The sequence below is a fragment of the Argiope bruennichi genome, chromosome 2, assembly GCF_947563725.1.
Source record: "Argiope bruennichi chromosome 2, qqArgBrue1.1, whole genome shotgun sequence".
Lineage (NCBI taxonomy): Eukaryota > Metazoa > Arthropoda > Arachnida > Araneae > Araneidae > Argiope > Argiope bruennichi.
In genome coordinates, this window is record NC_079152.1 from 88,877,560 (window position 1) to 88,904,511 (window position 26,952).

Here is a 26,952-nt window from a genome sequence, read left to right on the forward strand (position 1 = left end):
TTGTGTTTTAATTATACTAAATAACTTTATTTCTCCTCTCTCCTATATTGAGCAACCCAAAATTTAATAAATGTTGGCGATTCATTCGTTTACTTTTGTGGGATTAAATGGACTTAAAATCTTATATTTTTTGTACATATGTTCTTTCTTCTAATTTCTTCAGTTTTTATTGTTTGAGGGAAAGATTAATTCGACACATATTAACGGTAGAGTTGTAAAAAACTATTATTAAAATCGAGTGAAATATCTTAATAATGTACCTACTTAATATTAGCTCGTGTTTTATTAATGCTTTATTTTAATTTGGTTCCGACTCATACTAGATATTAATCATCATAGTATTGCAGGTGTTTGGTAATAAATCAATAATTATGGATTTTTCTTCCAAAAAAGGATCATAAACATGATTAAATTCCTAACTGATCTTGGAAAATTATTCTAATTAGATTAACTATTTATTTTTCCGAATAATATTTTAATTCTCATTGCATTTTACTCATAATATAATCTTAAGCCTCCTCTAATACCCAATTTTTATAATCGCTTTATTTTTCTCTCATACTCTGCATTATCATGTTCCTTCATCGACCATTATTACCCATATATTTTGCATTCTAGTGTATACTATTTTCTGTTATGTTTTATGCATTCGTGTTTTATCACCTGCATGCTTTTTTTCAATTGATTTTCAATTTTTTTCTTATTTATTTTTATAAAGTAACCTACATCTATACCAAATCAGAAAGGGGTCACATGTACTTTGGAAACCAAGGTGTGGTGTGGTGTTAAATTACATGTTTTAAATCGTTTTCTTTCACGCTCATATTGTGTAATTTGTTGCAATTTGCATCAAATTGTGTAGTTGTCTCAAGCTTTTTGTGCTGGAAAAAGAATGCAAATAAAATGTTGCATTCTTTTTCCATTACAACAGAGTTAGCCAAGACAGTTTCTCACATTAGGAGACTTGAAATAATCATATTCTTGCAAAAATTAATTAAAAGGCGATTGCCGGTTACGGTGTGGAAAAGTTTTAGTAAGAGGCTTATGCCTGTTTTTTTTTTTTTTTTTTTTTTTTCTTTTCTTCTTTGTCGGACAATCTGTGGGAGAAATATGTTACTGCGCTCTGCACATTTTATAGAATATTAGTTCTATGGTTTCTATTACTAAATGTATGGGTTAGTACGATGGCTTCTTTGAACTCAAATAACTATAATTCAAAATAAACAATAAGCATTGAATATTTATCTTGGCAGTCAAGATCCACCGAAAATAATTAAACTCCACCTTGGAGGAAAATTTTTATTGAAGTCATCTCAAAACTGAGAAAATTATTTCTAGATAAAGCTAAATTTTTATCATTTCCTTTGCAAATTCTTTAAAAAAAGGAAGAAAATTCGTCAGTAACAAAGATAATCATTTTGATTTCACTATATGGAAAAAATAAAACTTAATATGCATCTACCAATCTAATAGTTTGAATTGCATTTTATTATTATCATAGGTGAGAAACTGATTAAAAGGAAGAATGAATTTGTATATCTAGTTAATTCAAAGTATGTTATTTAAATAAATTGTTCTATCATTAAAAATTCTCCAATTAATTGAACATCAGTGATTCTTGATCTTAAAATTTTAATTTATTATTATTCTATAACATAATAAATATACAGGGTGTCTCAAAAACCTTAACCGTGGCTTTTATTTCTTAAATATTGATAATGGATATATACTATAAATTACAAAGTTGCGTAAAAAAAGGAGCAAAATGTTATGAAATCTATTAAAATATTCAGGGGATTAAATTTTTAAAAAATACAAAATTTAAATTTTTATACGGACCTTTACAAAAATAATCCCCAATGAGTAAAATGTGCTTTATTCTCTAATAAAGTCATGTACAAAATTTAAGAATTTTATCATGGAACCTCTCAAAGATATGTTAAAACAAAGTTGGTAAAGGGTCAATCACAAATTAAAATGCAAATGTTTACAGCTTTAGTGCTGATGACGTGACGCGGAAATAAAATATGCTTCATATCTTTAATTTTAAATACATATTTTAAAACCTATGCTTCCTGAAAAATACTTTAAAATTTTCTTTCATGAATTACAGAATATAATTTAAAAATAGCACAGTCAAAAAATTTAGAAATGTTTGCATATGCAAATATATGTCTCTGATTGATGCCTTCCATAATCTCAACAGACGCGTCATTATATTATGTTATTTGTTCTCATTGATCAATAGCATAGCTTACAGAAGAATAACTTGAAGAAATATTTCACACTTCTGCTATATTTTGATAGTGCAATTCGCCTGTACAAACAGTATGTCACAATACAGCAACGAAGAACTTTTTGAAATCCTAATGCTTTACAGTTTATGCAATCTCAATGCTAGAAAAACCGCATGGGAATTTCGGCGTATATGTCCCAATTCACGACATCCTTCTGGGAGATTTCCCGATTAGGGCAATGAATGTGTGAAAGAGGAAGCGTATATCCTATATGTGGACCAGGTTGACCCATACTTCACTCAACTGATGGAGAAATTGATATTTTGACTTACTTTTGAAGTCATCCATATAGTAGTGTTCGTACTGTTGTTTCAGAAATGATGGAAAATACTGAGACGGAATGGATGGCATCCTTTTAGCATTTCTAACCTTAGGTGTGCAGGGACAGGGGCCAACAGATTATCAACGTAATCTATATTTTTGTAATTGGGCTCTTAATCAGGATAATTCTAATCCCCCTTTTCTGAAAAACATAATTTGGACAGACGAATGCTGTTTTAAACAAGATGGACGCATAAATCCTCAAAATGAGCACTTTTGGTTAGACGCAAATCCATTCATGGTACGTGCTATTCATCATCAGAGGCAATTTTCTGTGAATGCATCGTGTGGTATTTTCGAAAACCGCTTGCTTGGACCCATACTGTATGATGGTACGTTGACGGGAGACAGATATGTTAATGAGATTCTGAATGTGATTATTCCTGATTTTATGGAGGAACTTCCTCTAAAGTACTTCCACATGTTTGGTTCCAACATGATGGATCTCCAGCTCACCATACTGCAGTTGTGAAATACTGGTTAAATAACGAGTTTCCAGATAAGTGAATTGGCTTGCATGGTCCAGTCAAATTTCCCCCTAGATCATCTGATTTAACCCCTATGGATTTTTTTTAAGGAGTCGTTTACGTACAGCAGTTTATTTGTCACCTCCCTTAAATAAAACATAATTGCAACAACGCATTTTAGAGTGTTGTCGTCGCATTCACCGAACAAGAACTTGACAGAGTGCACAGAGATGTCATCAGACGAATACAGCTCTGTATTGGTATGGATGGAAAACATTTTGAACAAGTTATATAATCTTCCCTTTAAGTTATAATTTCTACAAATTTTGAATACTTTTGAGCCAGTAAATAGCAAAATTATTACTTATTTATTTATTCAGTCATTACTTTCTTTGTTAATTTATGTACGACCCCTAAACCAAGAACATCCGACATGATTTTTCCTCTGCGAACTCATATCCAGGCATCGAAAAGTGGTTTAAGTCAGCATTTATGTAGTTTCATATCTGAGACGTTTTGTGATAAAATGCTCAAATTTTGTACATGACCTTATTAGTCTATGAGGCACATTTTACATATGGGTTTTTTTGTGTGTGTGTGAGGGGGGGCGTATAAAAATTTAAATTTTGTTTTTTAAGATTAATCCCATGAAAATTTTAATTGATTTCATAACATTTTACACTTTTATTTAAGCAACTTTGTTATTTACAGTATATGTCTATGATCAATATATAAGGAATAAAAGCAGTGGTCAAGGTTTTTGAAATACTCTGTAAAATTATATTCAAATTTTACAAATTTTAATTATAATTAAATCTGTTTCATTGCATCAAATGAATACATTCAATAGCTTATTGCAGTATGAAATAATATAAAGTAATATTTGAAATATATACTTTTCGTAGTATTTCATTTTAAGGCAGTCTCTTGACTTTTTGCAAGATTCTTTGGTAATTCAAATTAAATAATTTTTTAAAATTATTTGTTATTTTTGATAAGTCTTCATATTTTAGTAATCAATCCTGATGACAAGGTATATTATATATAGGAAAATACAGTTGGGAAATAAAAGCTTATTATTTTATTTTTCAGAAATATTGAATACATTCAGTTAAATAAATTTCATTAAAATATAACAGAGTGTGGACACTTTTAACCCATTATTTTATTTTTTTAATGAAATTCCCAACAAAATTTCTACCTGAATATTCCATTTTTCAAGAAGCTAAAGAAATTAACAATTAAATACCATTATTGATACGAATAAAACAACAACAACAAAAAAGAAATTCTATTTATAAAATAAGCCTTTAAAATGTGCATTTGAATTTTTTTTAATTTTGATGCAAAAGATTATAACATTGTATAATTGTACAAATATTTGAATTTAAATAATAACAAAATCTTTAAAATATTCAGCTAAGTAATTGTAGCAATTCTCACTTTAATAATTGAGTTTCTCTCACTTGTTCAAGTGAATAAACTGTATTAAATTTTTGAAATATTTAACCATTTCTTCTTTGTTTATGATAAAAAATTCGATGCAAATATTTTAAAAATGATCACATATCGCGCCATAGCTATTTAGCAGTTTTGAAAAATCGAATTAACACCTACAATATAATGGACAGAAACTGAGACAAAAAACATTTTTACGGTTTCAAAAGGTTTAATCATCCGAATGTGAAAAAATTCTTCTATATTTGTAAAGAATTCGTCAATCAGCGCAGAAACATTTCTTATGAATGAAAATAATGTGTATGTAATAAATTCACGTGTCTAAATATTTAATCTATTTAATCACTCAAATTTCATTTTTATTTCTACGTTGTGCTCGGTTTTTACACGTCTCTCAGTATCCATATATCACTAAATTAAAATGCTTTGTTATATAAATTCAGAATATATGTAGGCATTGTAGGGTTTTGTCACAAGGTCCAACGCGAAACATGCTCTGACTGAGCTGTAAAAAAACTATTTCAAAAGTCGTCAAAGCAAAAAGATAAGAGATTATTTCTGTGTTGTAATAAAAAGCACGTTCAAATAGATAGAAATCATGACGAAAGGTAAAATTTCAAAAGTAGTGAAGGACACCAATGACCTAGAGAAAGTAAAAAAGTTCAGCGAGATTTTTACTAACTAGTTAGTAGTTCTAAATTCACGAAAATTCACTTTTAATGCCCCATAAGCTCTGAATATGCTGTCACGTTTTTTTCCTCTTCGTCCTTCCTAAAATTGCAGTGGCATCACTTTGATACTAATCTTCATCAGATTTATGTTTTCAATTACCTGATTTTAACCTTTTCAAGGGATTAAAATTATAATTGTGTAAATCTATTGCGAAGTACAATGCTGTAAAATATATGCATTTATTACCTTTTTACTGGAGGAAACCAATAAAAAGTGGGGTAAATGACAGGCAATCTAACATAAAAGCGGAACAGTCCATTTATGAAGATGACAGTAGATAATCGGATTAGTTAAAATGTTGAAAGTATTTTGATAATCTGTCACTGGAAAGGTAATATTGGGCGCTTTTAAGAATTTTTTTTTTAAATCCGGTTAGAGAAGTACAGTCTGGTATATAATACATCGTCAGAGCCATTACTGATTGCTTGCTGCAAGTAATATTCTTTTTCAAGATTATGTTGAAAAATTGCAAGAACAGCTTGTTTGTGATCGGTTCTTTATATATAAGCCTTCATAAAGAAAGGATTATGAAAAAAATTTAAATCTTTTTCGTAGTTATGTATAAAATAGTTTCTTTCTGCTTACGAATACGTAAACAAAATAACTCATAAAGGCCAAGAGCTGAGCTAATGCTACTTTTTACATTTCAGTCTCAATTATCATTATAGTTATAAACAATATTGTATGTGTAATTATTTTTAACATTCGTACCTCAATTCGCTTTGAAAAGATTTTCTTTAAAATGGTACATTTATATTTGCTTATACTTTACATCTCATGTCCAAGAGAAAATAATGGACTATATAAATCATAATCTTTTTTTTTATTTTTTTAAAAGCCAATCATCATGGCAGATATGATAATAAAACAATTATAAACATTTATTTCCACGAATGTGAATTTCATTAAAAATATCTCTTGCATTTATAAAAAACAGAATAAAAAAATGCTCTTTTCTTGAACTGGAAACATGATTTATTCAAAAAATGAAGAATACCTGGAAGTCTAGACGCTGTTGGAACTTAAAAAGGAATAAAAATTACAACGAATACACGAATGATGAATTATGCAAAATATAATTGATATTTAGATGATTAAAAATCCATATACTGAACTGAAGAATCTTACGAAACTCATTAAAAATAATAATAAACTCATAGAACTGTAATAAATGGGTCTTCTTTGATAATTTGATGGATTTCCTTAAGAACATTTATTATCTTTACTTTTCTTCGAGACAAATTGTTTACATCAACCTAGAAATGCACTCTTCATTTTAGGTTGTTAATAATAAATAATACAATAATTCTCCTGGGTCATATGTAATATTTTTATTGTGATGACTTTTCCTGTGTTCAAAGTATTGCGTCGGAGAAATTGTAGTTCTTTATGCATGGGATTCCTCTAACCAAAAACAGAAAGTTTAAGAAATTTCATTTTATTCTCCAAGTACGTTTGAAATGCAGATGCATCCAAACAGAAAAAAATAATTTAAAGTATATTATATCCACACACATTGAGAGGGGGAGAGAGAGAAAGAGATTTAACAAAGCAGGAAATTCGTATCTACCATATTATTATTTCCGAAATTACTGCCAGAAGGTATGAAAAACAATTGATTGAAAAATAACATTGGCTGATCTTTAATTCAAATGATTATAATTAAAACTTTTAGGATAATTTTCTTGGTACCATTTGAGAGTGACAGTTTGCATAACACCAAAGATTTTCTATTATATGAACATTGATATACGAAGTATTCGAAGAAAAATCTTTCGATTATTTGAAATCGTTAAATGTAATTTTGTTCCATATATAATTATGGAATATGTGTAATTTGGGTCTTCTTTGATAATTTGATGGATTCTCTTTATTATCTTTACTTTTCTTCGAGACAAATTGTTTACATCAGCCTATAAACGCACTATTCATTTTAGGTTGTTAATAATTAATAATACAAATTTTAAGAATTTCAATATGTCTAACAAATACATAAAATTATATTAAATAATTTCCTTATTTAAAATAATTATTCATAATTCTGTATAATGAAATTTTAACCTTTATATTAACGTTTGAGTCACACATACTAAAATATTATATTAATTTTATATTATTTAGAATGTTATTTTGTATTGTTGATTAAAAAACTCCATAATGATTATTATAATTTGATCTTCAACATACGATAAGTAAATAAATGTTACAATATAAAATTATATGTATATATTTCTTTGTTTTCCAGAGCTTCCTCCAATAAAGGCACCAGTAGGATTAGCCCCAAATCCAAATCTTAAGAACATTCGATCAAAAATTGGATCTTTTGATAATATACGTTATAAGCCAGGTGGTGGTGACAAAAAGGTAAGTAACAGAATTTTAGTTTATTTCTATTTATTAAAAAAAAACATTAATTTGCTTAATTTTCCTTGCTTAATTTTGCATTTCCAGCATTTAAAATATTTTAATTCTAAAACAAAGTCTGTCTTATCTTATTCTGTAATAAAAAAAATTGAGCATTATTTGAATTTACATATCTCTTACACGGGAAAATAGATTTTTAAAATAAAGCAATCTGGACAAAAATTATATTCAAAATAATCAAATAAAAATAGTTTTCAAAATGTTTCTTTAAACTCTGTTATACAAATGAAAAAGAATGAATGTAAATCTATTGAGAAGGATATATTAATGAAAACTTTTTATTCAATGATTTACAGAGCACTCGAAAATTATTATCAAATTAAACACACTCATTTTTTTAAAATTCTAATCACGTTCAATGGTAAAATTTTCAGAAAACAGAACTAAAAAGTAAATGAAATTTAAAAAAAAATTAAATAATATTAATAAAACTAAAATTCTTTTCAAATCATATTTGTAAATACGTTTCAGAGTTGAGAAAAAATTCTCTTTTTCAGGCTTAATAATGTTCCATTATTTTTCAATTATTTATAATCTCGTCTGTTTAATGCCGCGTGCTCAAATAATTTTTGTTGTTGTTTGCCATTAAAATATATTTTCATTCTTTTTTGAACATTTTGTTTGATTTATTATGTAGTTGCATATTTTTCGTTTCTACTATTTGAAAACCAATGTAATTAGTTCCCTTTTATCGATTTGGAGAAAATATTTATAGTTGAAGAGCTCTTTCACAAAATAGATTTTTTTTTTTTTTACTGCTTGCAGCTGAAATAAAAAAAAAATGGAGAATAAAGCATACGATAAAATTAAAAGGGCAATGTTCGATAAATGTGTCGAAAACTAAAATTCTTTAGCCAGGTTTCATAAACGGAGATATAATGAAATGAAATGAAAAAAAAATCACTATCGAATGTTAGTCAGATATGGAAAATTAACAAGATATTAAATAAAATTTTGGTTTTGATTTTTGAATACTTGTCTAACATAAATATTAGTGCATTTTATTTGTTCAGCATATACTGAATATTTTAAAAGTATTCCTTTTTGCAAGCGGTAATATGACTAAAAGCAAGAAAAAAAAATTATTTTAAGTTGGTAGCTAAAACAGTTGAAACATTTTCATTAGATAACAATATTTATTACAAACTTGGATATAGAATTTTTTTCTTGTTTAAATGATCACAATGTTTAAAAATTAACAGTGATAGAAAGGTCATATAAATCTGCCTTCATTTGAATGATTTTTCTTAAAATATGATTTATAAAAGAATTTTTGGATTTTAAGTAACTGTGGATTTTTCCCAACATTTATTTTTAACCAGATTTCTAACGATATAAAATATTAAAAATTAAATAAACTCAAAAGGATCGTCGTAATAAACATCGATCTTCAATACCAAATAATTAATCTGATTAAAAAATTTAAACTATGCATTGGATTTGAATTTGTTTTATAATACATTTTTATACTACATATATATCTTCGAGATATTTATAAAGTAAGAAACATACATTTCATTATTTTAAATGTCTTTATAATCTTCCAGAATAAATTTTACATTATTAAAAATTCTTATTATATTCTTATTAAAAATAAAAAGGTTCTCTAACAAATTTCGATTATCTTAATTATTCCATTCATTGTGAACTGTGTTATCTTTTAAGGATATACTATAAAGATAAAATATCTATATTGCTATAAATATTTACTAATTTAACTTCTTTAAAAAGCGCATCAATAATTTTGAAAAAATATCAAGTAATTCAATTAATTAATCATAGAAAAAACATATTACTTTAAGCTAAGTTTACATATTTAATTCACTTTTTTTATTACTTCCTTCAATTAAGGTGTTCGTGTCTTTTGAAAAAATGGAAATTGCTTCTTAACTTCTAACAGAGGTGTTTAAATTAAAGTACCCTTTCTTTCAATCAAAATCTCTTTGGGGTAATTTCGCTTTCCGTGATTAAATGATTTCGTTTAAATGAAGTTTCCTTTTATAAATTTATCACATGTAATTAAATAAACGAAACTTCTTTCATTAACGGAGATTCTATTTCTTTAAATTGGAATCTTTTTTTTTTGTTCGGAATGCAGGTAATTAGCACAAAGAAACTGGAATGGAAGGCCGCACCTAAAATTGGATCTCTTGACCATTCCTTTAAGAGTGGAGAGAAGAAACATGGAAAAGGTCATTCCAAAGGAGAAGCAAAAGAAGGAAAATTAGTTGATGGCCAGGTGAGATTTGCTTTCAGGATTTTTTTTTAGTTCATTTGTTTAAATGAATTATTCTATTCTTAGAAGTGCACGTCTGAAATAGTTTACAATAAATGAATATACTTTAGAACAATGAAACATATTCTGGAATTCAAGTTAAAGAATTAAGTTCACATATGTTAACAAATTAAACTCCTATTTATTGTAATTTGCCTTTTTATAAGTTATTTAAATCATCACAGCAAGAATGAAATGAATGCAATAAATGGAATAAATATCCCAGGTCGATAAAAATTTAAGATGAAAAAGAAATTAACGCTTTTCTAGATTTAGCAGTGTTCAAATGTAACGTTTCATCAAAATAAAAGGAGGTAACTTTTCACGTTATTTAAGTTGGATGTGTAAATTAGGTTAAAATAAATGTCCACAGCGAAGGACAATTTTTCAATTTTTAATTCATGTTTTACAAAAAATCTATTTTTACCTTTATGAGACAACATATATATAAAAAATATATCTATTATAATATATATGTATTCATTGATTGTTCCAATAAATGAAAAACAAATGTTTCCAATTACATTTTTCAAGAAATTTCTCATTCTAATTCAATCTGTCTGAACAAGAGCATGCACTTACAATCATTACAAAAAATTATTTAACTTGACGTATGTCTAGTAATAAGAATTGGAGATCAGTATCAGAGGCATAGCAAACAGGTATAGTATAATTCCTAAATACAGGTAATAATTTTCTGATTCTTAATTTGCTATTGATTATCGATATCTTATTTTTTCTACATGTAATCTTGAACTATTTTTATTCCATATTTAATGCCCTCGGGTAGGTTTTAATGCTTTTATAATAAACTAAATTGCCATTTTTATGCTAAGCTCTAGTAACATTACTCTAAAATGCATTAATTAAGTTAATTATTATTCAATTTCTATATTTCACAAAGTATGGTTAGTCACGATTTCGCAGACAGTAGAAAAAAAGAGGCAAATCAAAAATAAAGTATTCAATGAATCAATTAGTCTTTACATTTGAGTACATAATAATTTCAAAAGTTTAAATTTATATAAAATTCAATATATGATAATGTAACATGTAAATTTGAACGTTGTACATTTATATCGTATTACGTCTAAATGCTGGAATATTTTAAAGCATTAATGTTGCATTTCCTGTTAGTAACTGAGGTATTGAAAAATGGGGCCGTGGCAGATTCAACGATGTAAAAAACTGATAACAATACTTTTTGTTTAGTTTAACAATAAAATGTTTATAAAAAAAGTTATGGATTCTTATTTTCATTTATTTCTCGGAAAGTAATAATCAATAATTCATGATTTTTGGAATTTCCGAACAATAGAATAAATTCTTAAGTATTAAAAAAATTATAAAATGTAAAACTAGGAAATTAGAAAAAAAAATGCGAAAAAGTAGAATGGAATAATATGTAAATAAGTTTACGTGAGTCACTCCAACGCAGGAGCCGATCTCGCTTGAAATAATTTGTTCTTCATAATTGAAAGTTACGAATTTCCAATTTTATGATTGGAAAGCCGCAACAGCTAAGTGAGAACTATGGTTGATTCATAGTGGCCACCAATAGCCTTTTACAATTCCCCATAAGAGGCAAGTTCCTTCATCTATAGAAAATGACTCTATCCTACACCAATATTATACCCTCTAGGATGGCGAAATTATTTATCACACCGAAAACTTCTTTCTCAGTTTTGAGGCGCCTTATAAGTGGATATCAAATTTCAGCGGAATATCAAGAATTTTCATCTAAGAAAGAAAATTTAACTTTTCGTTCGTCTATGTGTATATGAAGAATTATGTGCATATGTATATGAAGAATTATGTGCATATGTACATAAAAATTGCATTTATGAAATTATTGCTATTTAATTGAAATTCGCCATACTGTTTTTTGCTTAAAGTTTTATTTAATACTGATTATGTATGATGTGTTTAGGAATAAAGCATGGATGGAATATGTTCAAAGTAGGATTGATTGAATATTTTTATTTTTAAATACAAAATGTTACAATGGTAATGGAAACTGAATAAAAGAATTATAAAATTTACTTCCTTCCTTCAAAATTCCATGTCATTCTTTATCACAACAAATCATGTGTTTCAGCAAGAAGATTTTTCTTTCAGAAGTTTTATTATATTTCTGAACTAGTTGGAATCTTTATTAATCATACTTGGATTCATTTAATAATTCTATCATTAAAGTAAATGCGACTTTCATCTGGTTCTATGGAATTCTATGTTTTGACCGTTAATGATGCTTATTTCTATATCGTCACGCAAAATTTTTGTTCTCCATTTCGGCCACACCCTTAAGCTCGTTTCATTACAATAGGTCTGTCATTTGTGCCTAAATTCAATCTGTGACTTACTTTGTGGGCGGGAATTTTGTATGGAAGTAAGTGCTGCCGAAAATACCGCTTTTATCGAACAGATTTCTGGAATTTTATGAATCAGAGTGTTACAGATGGAAACAAATGAGGGTGTGGAATTTTATAAATCTAGGGAAAATAACTCTGATAAAAATAACACTAGTTTTACTGTCACTTTGTTATGCTTTAAAATCAATGAATAACCCTTTGTTAAATTTTCCTAAGAAATGTAAATCAATATTAAATAACATTAAGAGATTAATGTTATTTAATATTATTAGATTATTATTAATGTTATTAGAAATATTGAAGAAGGTTATTGGATTTTAAAGAAGTTTATTTTAGTTACATTTGATTTACTTGACATCAATAATGTTGATAAACACAATTTACATGCATGATGTTTCATTATTAATGCAAGAATAATATTTTCTTTTAGTTGAACAATGATCTGTCGTTATTTAAGTTCAAGTGTTTATCTTTATGTAAGATAATTGTAAGATTATGTAAGACTCTCTTAAATGTAAGATAATTGAAAATGCATGCTTCATCGAATTACTTTAAAATTAATTGAATGTAAAAAATTTCGAAAATTCACTGGCTTGACGTGTTTCAATCATCTAAACTAAATGGAGTGAGGATTTAACTTTGTACCTTTCGTTTACAATCAATTAAATTCGTCGGCAAAGCTATTAATTAAAGCTTTTCGAACAGTTCAGAAAAACTTAAGGAATTTGTATTTCAATATGCATTTCACTATCATTTGATGATTCAAAATTCTTCATATTCAAATGAGCTATAAAGCATAGTTTAAGCTACACATTCAGCATATCTTCAACACAAGCGCATCAGTAATCCCACAGCTACCTAGGATCTGATGGAACTGATAGAACCTTAGTCGTGATATCGCTTAATCTCTGTGAAGCATTAACTGGCGTATGATAACCCTAAACAGATGGATAATAAACCTTGCAATCCAATATCATGGAGTGTCAGGTTTAGAACCGAATGCTGTTAAATTACAATTCGTATGCTCCATAACAATCCATTTGGCTAAGGTGTTTAAATTCATTTTGAAAGTAGTTACTGATCTTCTCTGTAAGGGTATTATGTAAACACTGTAAAAAATTGCTGTCAAATTTATGGTTTTGTTAGGGGACTAAAAAAAATATGAAATTATTTGTATCAGATATATAGATTTCAAAGCAAGATCATAAAACCGTAATTGGATTACAATAAACAAAAGTTTTCAAACTGAAATATTAAGAGCCCAATGAGCAAAGCCTGAATTGAGTTTATTTAATATATAAAAAAAGAACCTATTTTAATAGATTTTTTCAATATTTCGCCCATTAAATATTCAATGCTATTAGTGTGAAAGAATGAATCTGTTAAAGTGACTGGAAATCTATCTTTGATGAATGCTATGGTTTATTATGTACTAGCCGCCTTTGGCGACCAGCCGGTTCGCCAATCTTAATGTTCGTTAAAATTTTAATAATTAAATATTTTATGCAATTTCTACTTTAATAGCTTCTTCATCAAAATATTTTAAAACTTCAAATTTTGTTTATCATATAATTCATTCATAATATTATAAAGGCCTTCAGTCATAACGTAATATGTATCTCTCTCATTTTCTGTTAGCACCCGTAGAATTTATGCTTTAAATTAAAGTGGAAAGAATTTATCTTCAATTAATATAATAATATTTTTTACTGAAACAAAGCATTTTTTTATAATCTGATTACTGAAAATAGAGTCACTCAGCGTTTAAACTTTATGGGCACTAAAGAATATCTTTTTAAAATTATGTAATATCTCAAGAGTTGGTCAACAAAATTTTCTTAGATTCATTATGAGCAGATCGATTAATTAACAATGTGTAAATTTAAATGCATCAAACACTAAGAAAATAAAACGAATCGTTTAAAATAAACGGTTGAAAACAGGTTTAAAAAAACTACTTAAAAAACGATGTACTTAAAACTATAAGCATATATAAAAAATATATAACTACCATAAATACAATTTACTTACAAAAGCATGCAACTAACCCAAAAATAATTTAAATCATCCACTGATAACGTTGTCATGGCAACAATCAGAACAGAATGCGCATGCGTGAATTTTCTTCTCCGGTTACGTAACGCAAATATGTGATTTTTTCTACGCCAGTTGGGGTAACGCTATGCGGATTAGAAATTTTTAATTTCCTTTATTCTGTTTTATTTTAATTCAAAAGTACTTCAGAATGAATCTGAAAGATTGATTCATTAACAATGTTTAATTTTAAATGCATCAAACATTAAGAAAATAAGCAGAACCGATTGAAATAATCCGCCGAAAAATTTTAACCCTAGCCTCATTACTGTTGGGAGAAAAAAAACTGAAGCCTTTCTCGTTTGGCGCTGGGGATAATGGAAGATTTTTTTGGCGGAAAAGTTGGCGGTGGGGAAAATGGAAGATTTTTTTGGCGGGAAAGTTAGTTTTTAATTAATAATTAAAATTCTAATTAAAAATTCGGAAAAAGAAACCCCAGGTGCACATTCCCGACCTCCAAGGTATACATGTACCAAATTTGGTAGCTGTATGTCAAACGGTCTGGCCTGTAGAGCGCCAACACACACACACACACACATTGAGCTTTATTATAAGTATAGATAAAATCCCTATTATATAACAGGAATTTTAAAAATTCAGCTGCGGAATTTTAATTTAAAAACTGCTACTTACTGTATACTGTAACAAAAATACTTTTTTTGTGTAATCAATTTGATATCCTTGCTCTTCGCATATTAAAATGTGAATAATACTTAAAAGTATGGTAGGGTTTGAATCGATTATTTTTTCTCAAAATTCGAATGAGATGGCACTTGTCATAGGATTTAAAAGGCAATTAAAATTGATCTAATATATTATAAAATACAAAAATATTGCATTTTCTTCGAAAATATATAATTGTTAAAATTTCAGGACTATATTACATCAGGAATTGAGAGAAAAATTACAATATTCCATCATTTCAAATATATAAAAAGTGAAATTAAATAGAAACAAGTAAAAGATGAACAATTTACGTAAACAGAAACATCAGATGAATAATTCTATTCAGAAATAAAAATGGTTCGCATATCAGTATTTTTTTCTTTGTTATTTTCGAAGATTAATGATAAACCTATTTTTGGAGAGAGAATTCTTATAGAAAACAACATACTGAATTTAAACATCAAACTTTCGAACAAAGATCACTCCCACGCACACACACAAAACAATAATTCGCTGAAAATTACATTACACTTGAAGAAACAACATTTAATATTTTTCCGATTGTTTTTAAAAGCAAATTTGCAGCTGTTTACCTTTCTTATATGATTCAGGTAATACATAACTTCGTAAAGAATTTTTGGAATGGGAATATGAACTATGGATACGAAACTGTTCAATTTGTAATAGTTTATTCTAATCGTAATGAGTAATCTTATTGGAATTTTATAAAAATATTAAAATAATAAAATGCTGATTAAGATTATCAAAATATTAACTTTTTTTTCCATTTCTAACATTCTAAATCAGCGCATTGTAGTTCATTATGTATTATTGTGCTAAAATACTATAACTTACATCACAGTTGATCTGAAATTATGGTTAAAATTCTGCTTTTCCAAAAAAAAAAAAAAAAAAAAAAAAAAAAATTAGAGTAATTTGTTATTAGAAATCATTATCATTATAATGATATTGAAGTTTGCCTTTATATTTTTTTATAATTGAGTAAAGTCAGACTTTTATTTATAAATTCCTAATAAATATATATTTTAGAAATATTTTAAAATACCTTAATACAATTTATAAATTACAGAATTTTTAATTTGTAAATAATTCTAAAATTGTGACTTTTTTATTGTTGTGCTCTATCAGATTGATTCTCTTTTATTTGATATAGTTTCCCTCAAATCAAGTCATAAATAAGTTTCGAAATTTTCAACAAAACAAAATTTGAAATTTATATTTATAGAATCAAATATTCAGACTTATCTTTCCAAATTAAAGAATGGGGATTATGACAGTTTTATTTTTTTCTACAGAAATTTGGCTATTTTTTTAAAGATATTTAAAATTTCAAGTCCATTTCAACATTTTGAGTATAAAATTGTTTGAAAAATGTAATTTTCTTTGAATAGATATATTGTTTGAGCTATTTCAGAGAATTATTTATTTAATTATATTTCTGCTATTTTTCACGTCATTTACGTTAAGCGTTTTTTTTAAATCATTGTTGAATATATTGTAGACAAATCCCCTTTCATGACAAGAACCAAGGAAATATTTTATCGATCGTTGTTTAACTTAATTTTAGGAAGTTCTTTACAAACTTTGATCATGAGTTATTGTTCCTTTCTTAAGAATTAAAAAAAAAATATCAAATATAAATGAAGCAATTTTCATTTTTTTTTTAAATTTAATACTTCTCAACTTTAAAAGTTTTGATGGCATTTAAAATCAAATGATACGTATTCATCAGTAAACTAATTCACTTTGTGTAATAAAAATAAAAGGATTAAATCCCAAATGCACATTAATGTACGAGTTTGAATAAAAATGAAAACAAGTAAAGGGGACTCAAGTTTAAGATTCCATTCTGAATGCCAGGAGGACAAAGACCACAGGTTAGAAGTAGGGTTCAAGTAAAAAGAATTTGCTTAAACTAATTTCGTCATTATCGTATCATCAAAGCTCGGCCAATCATCCATCGTACAGACTGCTGACGTCAGGAGAACGGTCTTGGCTGCTTTATCACATTACATGGAAGTTCACCGATTCTCCTCATATCATTCAATTGAATGCGTTCCATTTGTGCATCGGATGTGCACTCTTCCTGCTCAAGGTACCTTCCGGATTTTGAATCGAATTCGAAAGCGCAATTGAGTTTTGTTTTTGTTTCATTCCGCATCGATGACGAAAGAGTTTCAAGGGTTACTTCACAAATTCAGTTTCGAATGTGCTGCTGTTAACTCTTGCACAGAAAAAGATCACGTAATAAGAATTCTCAGATGACAATTTTTTTTGCAATTCGTGGACCTCAAAATACGTGAGCTTCTTTATTTTCAATCGAAAGGAATAAAAAAATATTCTATAGATTTCTTTTGAATTTAAAGATGAATAAAGATGATTTTAAGATTATTTTATTTGTACACAAATAAAGATTTCCCTGACTTAATTTTATTTTCATTTGAACATTTTCTGAAGCTAAATAATTTCTTTGATTGCATATTAGTTATTTAGTTTTTATGCAAAGTAATTAGAAAAATATTTAGCCTTTTTCATTAAAATTATCGAATAAAAATACTAATATATACCTTTCCTCAAATGTATATAATCCATTCTTTTTTACAAATTCTTCCAAGAAATATTTTTATCCAGTTAAAAATATTTTGTTAGTAAAATGTGGAATAACATATTTAAAAGAAAATTACATTATATCAAATATTCACTCGAATTCTTCCCTAGCAGTCTATTTCTATGCTATTAGAGATAGATACTGTGAAAACTCTTCGAAAAGCTATTCTTGCATATCGGTCACTCCTCTTAAAGGATACCCTTTCGTGGCACGGATTTTTCGTCCAACAGATCAAATGTTAAAAAAAACCCTAGGACCGCCGCCGGGTGGGTTCGACCATCCCATTTTTCAGGAAAATCCTTTCCGTTCCTGTTTGAAACATTGAGTCGAAAGGTTCACGGTCAGGTTAAGAAAAGTCCATTATAGTTTTGCTTCCTATCAAGTTTAAGGATTCCAATAATTCTGGAAGGAAAACGTCATTTAAGTCTCTTTCATTCCTTAGTCAGTGATCTGAGTTGCAACAATATCGAAGTGCGTTTTTTAAAGCCTCGAGCAGCTCATTCAAATTCTTACAAAAATATGAGAATGGCAAATCAGCGAAAAAGTTAAATAAATTATTTTGATGCAGAAGAAAAAATCAATGAAGTCATTAAAGAACAGGATTTGATTTTGATGGAATACGAAGACTTCTATTTCCGTGATGTCAAAAGAACGAGACATGAACAATATGTCGACATATATTTCAGGCTGTTTTGGAATAGAAGTAAACAATTCATTAGAATACCCCCCCCTTCATTGGACCTTTGATTCAACACAAGACAAATGAACTTTTGGATGTGCTGGTAATTGAAAATTTCTCTACCAACAGTGAGTGGCTGGTCGGATTTTTCATACTGAATTACACCATCTTTCTGTCACAATGTGGCTGATGTCGACCTTAGCTCATATACAGCTTGAAGGAGTATTTTCCACTATTTATGGTTGGATATGATGCAAAGGACATATTCAGCATGCATAAAACGGTACTCTTTTTTGAGGACTTTGCAAAAAGAAAGCACGATTTAAAAACCCGAAGAAGCAAGAGGTGGAAAAATTTCGAAGGAGCGTCTGTCTCTTAGATTTTATGTGGACGCAGCTGGAAAGAAAGAGATACCCCTGAACATATAACAACGTCAAAGGCCAGTATGTTTCAAAGGATTAGATTTAAGCAGTCTTAGTGCGGTCGTGGTACCTAAAAACATAGATGACATCATACATCTTTGAAGAATGGATAGTACATTTCGATAAAAAATGAAGAATCAAGCCAGGAAATTTTTTCCTTATATTGGGCAATGCGATATATCATGCGCATGGAGTTCAGCTCTCACAAACATCAAAAATATATTTGCTAGCAAATGCAACATCAAAACATCTGCCATTGGATCATGGTATTATGAAATGTTTTAAAATGGAATATATACAGTGCGCACTGTGACATGCCATTTCATATATCGATGAATGCAAAAGTGCTAGGGAACTTTCAAAGAAAATTTCTTCCAAGATGCTCTTAATTGGATTAAAACCTCCTGGTATATCCTGAAGTCATCAGAATGCAGTAACAAAGGAATCGGCTAGAAATTTACTTTTTAAATTTAAAATCGAACCTGCAAAAATGGCTTTTTCCAAGAAACATAAAAACCTAATCTCAAATTTATCGTTTTTCAAAAAAACTTTATATAAAGTGCCTTTTTCTCTTTAGATAAATATCAAATTTCATTTTAAATAAGATATGGGTGATAGAAGTTGTTTATGTCATGTATTATAACAATTATCTTGCAATTGTAATGAAACCCTTTGAAAGCGGTCACAATCTATGAGCTGCCAAATTTTTTCGGGACGGGGAAGTGGCCGCTCAGGACATTTCACTGTACATACTGCCAGTGGAAAAGATACTTTAAATTATGTAAAAAGTTATACTTTGGGCAGTTCTGTTTACGTCAATGAATGTATATCTGAAAAAGTTATGGAAATTGCATTTTTGTACTATCATCTTTCATTTAGTCATATTTAATGAAATATGCATTGGCATTTGGAAGGGGAAAAAAACATCAATTTTTTGGGATCAAAGGTGAGAAAGAAATGAATTTGGTTATATTATACTAATCGATGCCTCGGTGAAATTACATGCGTTAATTGATGGGTATCTCTATCAAGGCCGACATTGACATTATAGATTTTTTGTAAAATAGTGGTTCTCAAATTATTTTAACTTAGCTTTACTAAGGAGGGAAGCTTTGTTTTATTTAAAATATGTTATGCCAAAAATAATTCATTGAGTATGCTTTGAACAACTGTGTAAAAATTGAATTTACAAAAATTTCTAGGAATATATTAACAAGTACAAACCACATAACATTTCATTGCTTATATTATTTAAAGAATATATCAACTGAAAATATACGTCTATCTTTAATATGTTAAAAATTAGCGTTTATACAACGATGACTTTGATGAACTTATATGTATATATTAAGATTATACACACAAATTTTACATATGATTTCAATTTATCGTATTCTCCAAATAATTATTTTCTAATCATTCGAACTGAAGCTTCACGTAATTTTAATTTCTGATCTTGATGGGGAGGGGAGGTTTAACTCAAAACAACTCGTCTAACTCAAAACATAATGGCTTAATCAGAAATATTCCGTTCTAAAACTCTATAACTAGGTAAGTTTCGACAACTTTCACTCTCTTTTCTTCTTACTTTCTGTTTCTTTTCGGACTTCGAACCTAGCCACGGTTCTAACAAAGAATTTTTTTTTAATGCATGTTAAAATTAAAGTCTTTAATGACAGTTTAATTCTTAAAATGTAATTATAAATTGAGCATTTAAGTGGTCTCGGGTCTCTTAAACTTCAAATTTTTCTATTTTTTGAAAAAAAAAATGTTAGAGTCCCATCTGTTCTGAACATTTTTATACTAAAATTTTAATGATACTAACAAAACTTTCAAAGTTATCGAGAAATAAACTAAAACAGCACAGATTAAATGTAAAACAAACTTCTCTGCCAGAATTCAAATTCCTCTGTCAGAATGTCAAAAGAAATACAACCGTAGTATTCTTTGATGCACACAAGAAAAAAAACTTACAATTTCAAAAGAAATTTAAGAAAGAACAATTTAAGCTAATTTAGGGTAAACCCTATATTTCTGATGGTTTTTAATTTGCATTACTTTGTTGAAATTCATTTTACTATTTTTCAACTTTAATGATATTTTTCTCAAAAAAATGAAGCTTGTACTCAGGATCTCAAAAACTACTTATTTTATTAATATGAGTTTCAGCTCAAAATAAGTTATTATATGAATTAATAATCAATATTTAGACAAATTATTCACAGAAAAAAATTGCATAAATTTTAATTAGAATTTTTTTCTTAAAATTTTATTTTTGTAAAGAAATATTTTAAAAATACTTCTTTCAAAAAATTTTTTGGAAAAAGTATCTATGACGTCAAAACTGAACATTCTTCTATAAATATTGATATAACTTCGGTATAATATTGATTTTTAAGATTTTGTAAAATATTCAATGTTTATATCTTTATAACCTTTAATTTTTTTTTCATGAAATTATATGAAAATATGGAAAGTAATGTAATTGCATATGAATATTCTATGTTTAAATTTGTAAATTTTACAATTGTTTAATTTGTAAATTAGATGGGTTGGAAAGAGAAAGGCTTCTTACTTCCTTGTTCTTAATTGTTAAGGGTTCAGAGATCCCTTAAACACATTTGTTCTCTTTTCTAAAAAAATACCGTACATATGTATCATAAAGAAGAACATTCATATAATTCATCTTCCTTTAATCCGAAAAGCACCTGTATTTCTTCGAATATAAATTTTAGTAAAATAACTTTTATAAATTCATCTATATATAGCAACACACAGCAATACTTTTCACCAAATTCTGTGCAACAGCCAGAAAGTGAAATTTATACTTTTCTTTCTGAAATAGGGAAAGGAATCATTCCAAAATCATTTTCAGAAATCAATATCCACATGCAGAACGCATGAGACCCCAGAATTTTGCAGCTTTCCGGCTTCCTCAATGCATCAATGTCTTGTGAAGTTAGTGAGGCCATCCTTCGAGAGTTGGCAGCTAGCAGATTTTCTCGTCCCTTAGGTATTTGAGCGAGACATAAAACCATAAATTTCTTTCTGAGTTTGTCTCCAATTTTGGATCAAACTTTCTTGCCAGACTTTTATAAATGTTACAAACGGTCCTTTCAGAACTCATTTCTGGTCTCGGATTGAATTTATTGCTGTGCAAAGTAAAACAGTATTGCAGCTTCACATTTAGAAAGGCAGGTACCTAAGCTTTTTATTTTTACATGAAAAATAGAAATAGCTCACATTTCGAAACATGAATGCTTGGATTCGGAAATATCCGTCTCTGTTTATTAATCATATTCGAACAGACTCTTCAAACTATTTATTATATATTCTCACAAAAAGAGTGCAGAGTAAATTTAAGCGCAGCCAAATAAAAAAAAGACTTTTAAATCAAGAAAAAGAGACATTGTAAGAAAGTCTACATAATATATTTTACATTTATAATAAAATGTGGCAAACCTGATTTTCATATATTATACTTATGAACTCTTATGACTCGAAACTGTTTTTTACATTTTATACGATTTAGAGTTTAGAAATGATTATATCGCATTATATAACAAAGGGAAACAATCATTTCTTCGCATTCATGATTTCATTTCTCATTTTAATTACAATTTAAATCATTTATTTATTGTTATACTCAAGAATTTTTGTAATTATATGATCCTACCGCTTTAAGACTGAATTTAATACATTTCCAAACCATGAGAAATATGAAGATGAAACCATAATTAATTTTTAGAAAGTGTTGGGATTTAGCATTGATATTTTCTAGCACATTCGCCTCTATGCATTGCTTGTAATTAAAATGTAAGGAAATATGTTGTTCGGAACGGAAAATTATTATATTTTATTATAAATGCACTACATTATCAATGCATATATAATTCCTTGAATTACTGTATATTCGAGGCTTTTATGTTTATATGAGCTAATAGTGTAAATGAAATTTTATTTACTCGATTTAAAAATATCCTATTTTTATATGTATTTCTGGATTATAAATGTATTAGGAATTATATATGTATTTCCTGAGAATAAATCGTTTTACTTTGTGAAATTTAAATGAGCTTTATTGCTTACAAAATGTGACCTGAAGATAAATTTTATTTTTCATATAAATTTCACAAAATATCTAAGTTTTAAAATACAAGGCTTTTAATAAATTCAATTAAAATTTCAAGCTGCAATAACACAAAAAACATTATGGAATTTAAGTGAAACTTTATAAATATATATTCAACCTGATAAAAGTACTTATCTGTTATATACACAGTCAAAATTACAAAATTAATGTTTTGTTTTTTTGAATAATTAATTACTTCTTCTTATACTTAGGAATGTATATTTGAAAATTAAAAAATATCAGCAAAGAGTTTAGAGTATGTTGTCTGCATGTTTGTTGACATAACCAGGATTATTTGGCATAGATTCCGGAATTTTGAATAATGTGGAAGAGATAATTGGAAGCCCCAACAATCTTTCCAGCCTTCAATATCCATTCAAAGATACATTTACCACATTTAATTCTTGACAGATTTGACATGCACTCAGATCGGATAAACAGTTTTTTTTTCCCAATTGGGATCTGAAACCCATGACTACTATTTTGTCTCAAAACAACAATTATCCTAAAAATTTTGAAAGAAATTGCCAAAACTATTTGAGGGTGGATTTTGGAATTTCGGAGGGTGTGAAGATGAAAAGATAACTAGAAGCCCCATCAATATTTCCAGCCTTTAATATCCCCCCAAAGATATATTTCATTTACCACATTTTATTAAATTAAATTCTCGACAGGATAAGCATGCATCAAGATCGGATATACAATCTTTTTACAGATTGGGATCTGAAACCCGGGATTCTACTATTCTGTCACAAAATCATAGCTATCCCTAAAATTTTGAAAGAAAATCACACACATAAACATCTGTTTTTAATAGTGGCATGTTGAGATGTGTATGTTCCAAAAGTAATTTTAGACTTTTAGAGTTCCTTATCAAACGAATAAAAACTTGTCAGTTTTGTGCCTAATTAGAACTTTCTATATTGCCATAGGGCTGTTCTATCTTCAACATTTTAGTTAGAATTTTTTTTAAATCATAATAGAAATTATGAAATATCATGCGATTTCATTATAATATTGGCAAAAATAATTCCATACCCAACATGGATATGTTTTAATATGTAAAGAATACTATTCAGTATAGATTTATTCAAAACTGGATTCCTATTTTTGAATTCATACGTAAGAAAAACTGCAGCTTTAAGATAAACATCATCAAATTCATTTGAAGTTTGGTTTTCTATGCTTTCAGAGTCCTTTGCCATCCGGCGATGAAGGAGAACCAGAGCACGCCAGCGGGGAAATTGCCACTGAAACACTTACCAAGCAAGAAGGATCCTCAACCACCGAAGCACCCGTTGCTATAGCAACGGAATCTTAAAAACGTGTCTTGCATAAGCGTAATTAAATATTAAAATAATTGAAATTGTTGTTCTATCTTGGTATAAAACATCCTAGGTCTTATAAATGAAGAAAATCAATCTCCATACTTAATATTGTCATGTGCTTCTATTTTAGTTTTGCCATATTCTGAACAGCAGTTATGTACTTTGTGTAAAGTCACTGTTTCTGATTTTTTGGGAATATTCTAGAGATTTCGAGAACAGACTCGCTTTGAATTAACACTACACTAAAAATAACGAATTATAAATGAAATTCACTAAATTTAAATAGAAAAATATTTAACGGAAACAAAAAAAAAATTCATTCACTATTAATTTCAACTTGTTTTATTGCAGAAACTTTAATTTAAAATAACTTATTTTGATGTATTTCCATTGTTAATAATTTGATGATAATGTTCCAATTTTGCAAAAGTATTGTTTAGAATCTGTTATAAGGAATCCATTTAAAATTTGCAACTTATCTAGTATAATTATTCATATATTTTATGCTAATTATCTTATTATAATAAAGTTTCTCTATACTGAAAAACATATTTCATAGAGTATGTTTCAACCAATCAGAAACAATGACGTGGAAACTGCTTAGCGTGTATGTATAGACGTTGATAATGCGTATTTTTTTTAATTATAATCCCTTCGATATAAATCTCTTCCTCGCTTTCTTAACAACTCCTTTGTCCGCACTCTCTAGTATTAACAATGGGATTTGGACTGAACTACGAAATGAGCTACGAAGAGATTTTTATTCAAATATAAATGCTTACGAATGAAGAGTGATAATTTTAAGGAATTCCGTAGGATAATGTTTAAATGAATTTTAAAAATAATCGTCACTAAGGATATTTACGTTGAGATACACTTTTGTATGTATGTAGCACAGCTTAATTTGATTACTACTTGCAAAAGTGCACTAAGAATGTACATTTACTAGAATGTTTTATATTCATATATATTATATTCTTTCCTTATCATGAACTAATTTAAGTTATATCTTTAAAATTTAATTGTCATGTTAACTGGATTTTATCAATTGGATTGTATGTTTATACCTTTTTACATATTCTCGAAAAGCCCATAAATTTCTTCCGTCTACGAAAAATTAGTAATATGTAAATAATTTGATTGCCAAGAAAAATTGTATGAATAAATTAATTTAGTATTTTATCAACGGAAGCTAATAATCAATATATTTTGTAGATTTTCTGACCTAGAATGTTACGATCAAAGTATTTTAATTAAATATTTATTATTTTCTTTTAGATATTTCATGCATTTAAAGTTGAAATTAATTAATTAGCTTAAATAATTATAATTTTCAAGGTATTGCACTTTAAGTAGCAGTTTAGCCTTCAGGTAAAACGAAATTGTGATTGAAATGTTATGATTAAAATTAGAACATAATTTGCAATCGCGAATTTATAATAATAAAGTGTTTTTAGATAATAGAAATTAATAACCAAAAAAGCAGAATTTTTTTTGAAATAGATAAATATCTTCTGTATATCGAAATAATTTCAATTAATTATGAATAAAATATATTAAATATAATTTTATTTTGGTAGATGTAGTGAAAATAACTGCTAATATTTCCGTTAACAAATTAAGAGCTATATTCTCCTTTTTTTAAATCCCTACATTTTAACAAATTAAGAGCTATATTCTCCTTTTTTTAAATCCCTACATTTATGCATTTAAAGCCAAAACAATCACTTACATATAAAGGTTGAATAACTAAATTGATTTCAGAATAGATATTTTCTTAAATTTTCAATCAATTTAGATATTTTTTAATATTTATAAAATTCAAAAAATATTTTAATTATTAGAAAATTATTCTGTTGATTAGTATATCATGATTTAAATAAATAAAATGATCTGAATAAAAAAAAATTAGCACAACTTTATTCAGTTTGCATAATTTACAAACTTATAATATATTTCAACTTTAAATATAATAGACTTTGTTTATTGAATAAAAAATTATAATATATTCAATAATAATAATACTTTTAAACTATCAAATAAATTCTATGTTTTGATTTCTGTTATTCTTTAGCAGTTATTAACATAATTATTAACATAAGTTATTTCATATGAGGCTTAAAACATTATCTGTCATATCAAATGCCTAAAGTGAAATTAATAGCTACCACTGTTACAGTTAATTCCTTCTAAAATTATGTTAGAACAACGAGCTTAATTTCTTGAACTTATTATTTAATCGTACTTATAAATGTAATAGCAAAGTTGGGATAGTTTAAATAATCATTTATGAAAATCGAATTTAAATTTTTTATTTAAATATAAAAATTATAAATTTCAATAATAAGTATAGTGCTCATTATTGAAAAAAAAATATCTCGCTTTGATTTGCCATTTGTTACACTTAAAAGTTAAACAATGCATCAGTTTTTAAATGTTATTTTAATCATTGGTATTTAAAATATCTCCTATTAAAAGGAATTCGAAACCTTCCTTAAAATAAGTGCCATTTCTGTAAAATAAATCACTTGCACGTTAGACATACGTATGGATTGTCAATTCATGCAAAGTTTCACGACAAGCAACTGATTTCAATTTAAAATTAATTTCAACCCTTTTCTTCAATTGCCTTGATAAATTTACAGCTTATTTACGT

The 26,952-nt window shown here is 27.5% G+C and overlaps 1 protein-coding gene across 3 annotated transcripts in view; it reads left to right on the forward strand.

Moving 5' to 3' along the window:
- The window catches only part of LOC129959334 (calponin homology domain-containing protein DDB_G0272472-like), a 207,004-nt gene extending 181,194 nt beyond the window's left edge, over positions 1–25,810 (forward strand). For 2 of the 3 annotated variants that reach the window (XM_056072159.1, XM_056072153.1), the window contains exons 10-12: positions 7,521–7,639; positions 9,798–9,938; positions 24,161–25,810. In XM_056072159.1, coding sequence (XP_055928134.1) covers positions 7,521–7,639; positions 9,798–9,938; positions 24,161–24,289 — 389 coding nt within the window. In that variant the 3' untranslated portion in view covers positions 24,290–25,810. The remainder of the gene's footprint in view (positions 1–7,520; positions 7,640–9,797; positions 9,939–24,160) is intronic. The other variant, XM_056072165.1, reaches the window with a different exon arrangement.
- Positions 25,811–26,952: the final 1,142 nt, after the last annotated feature.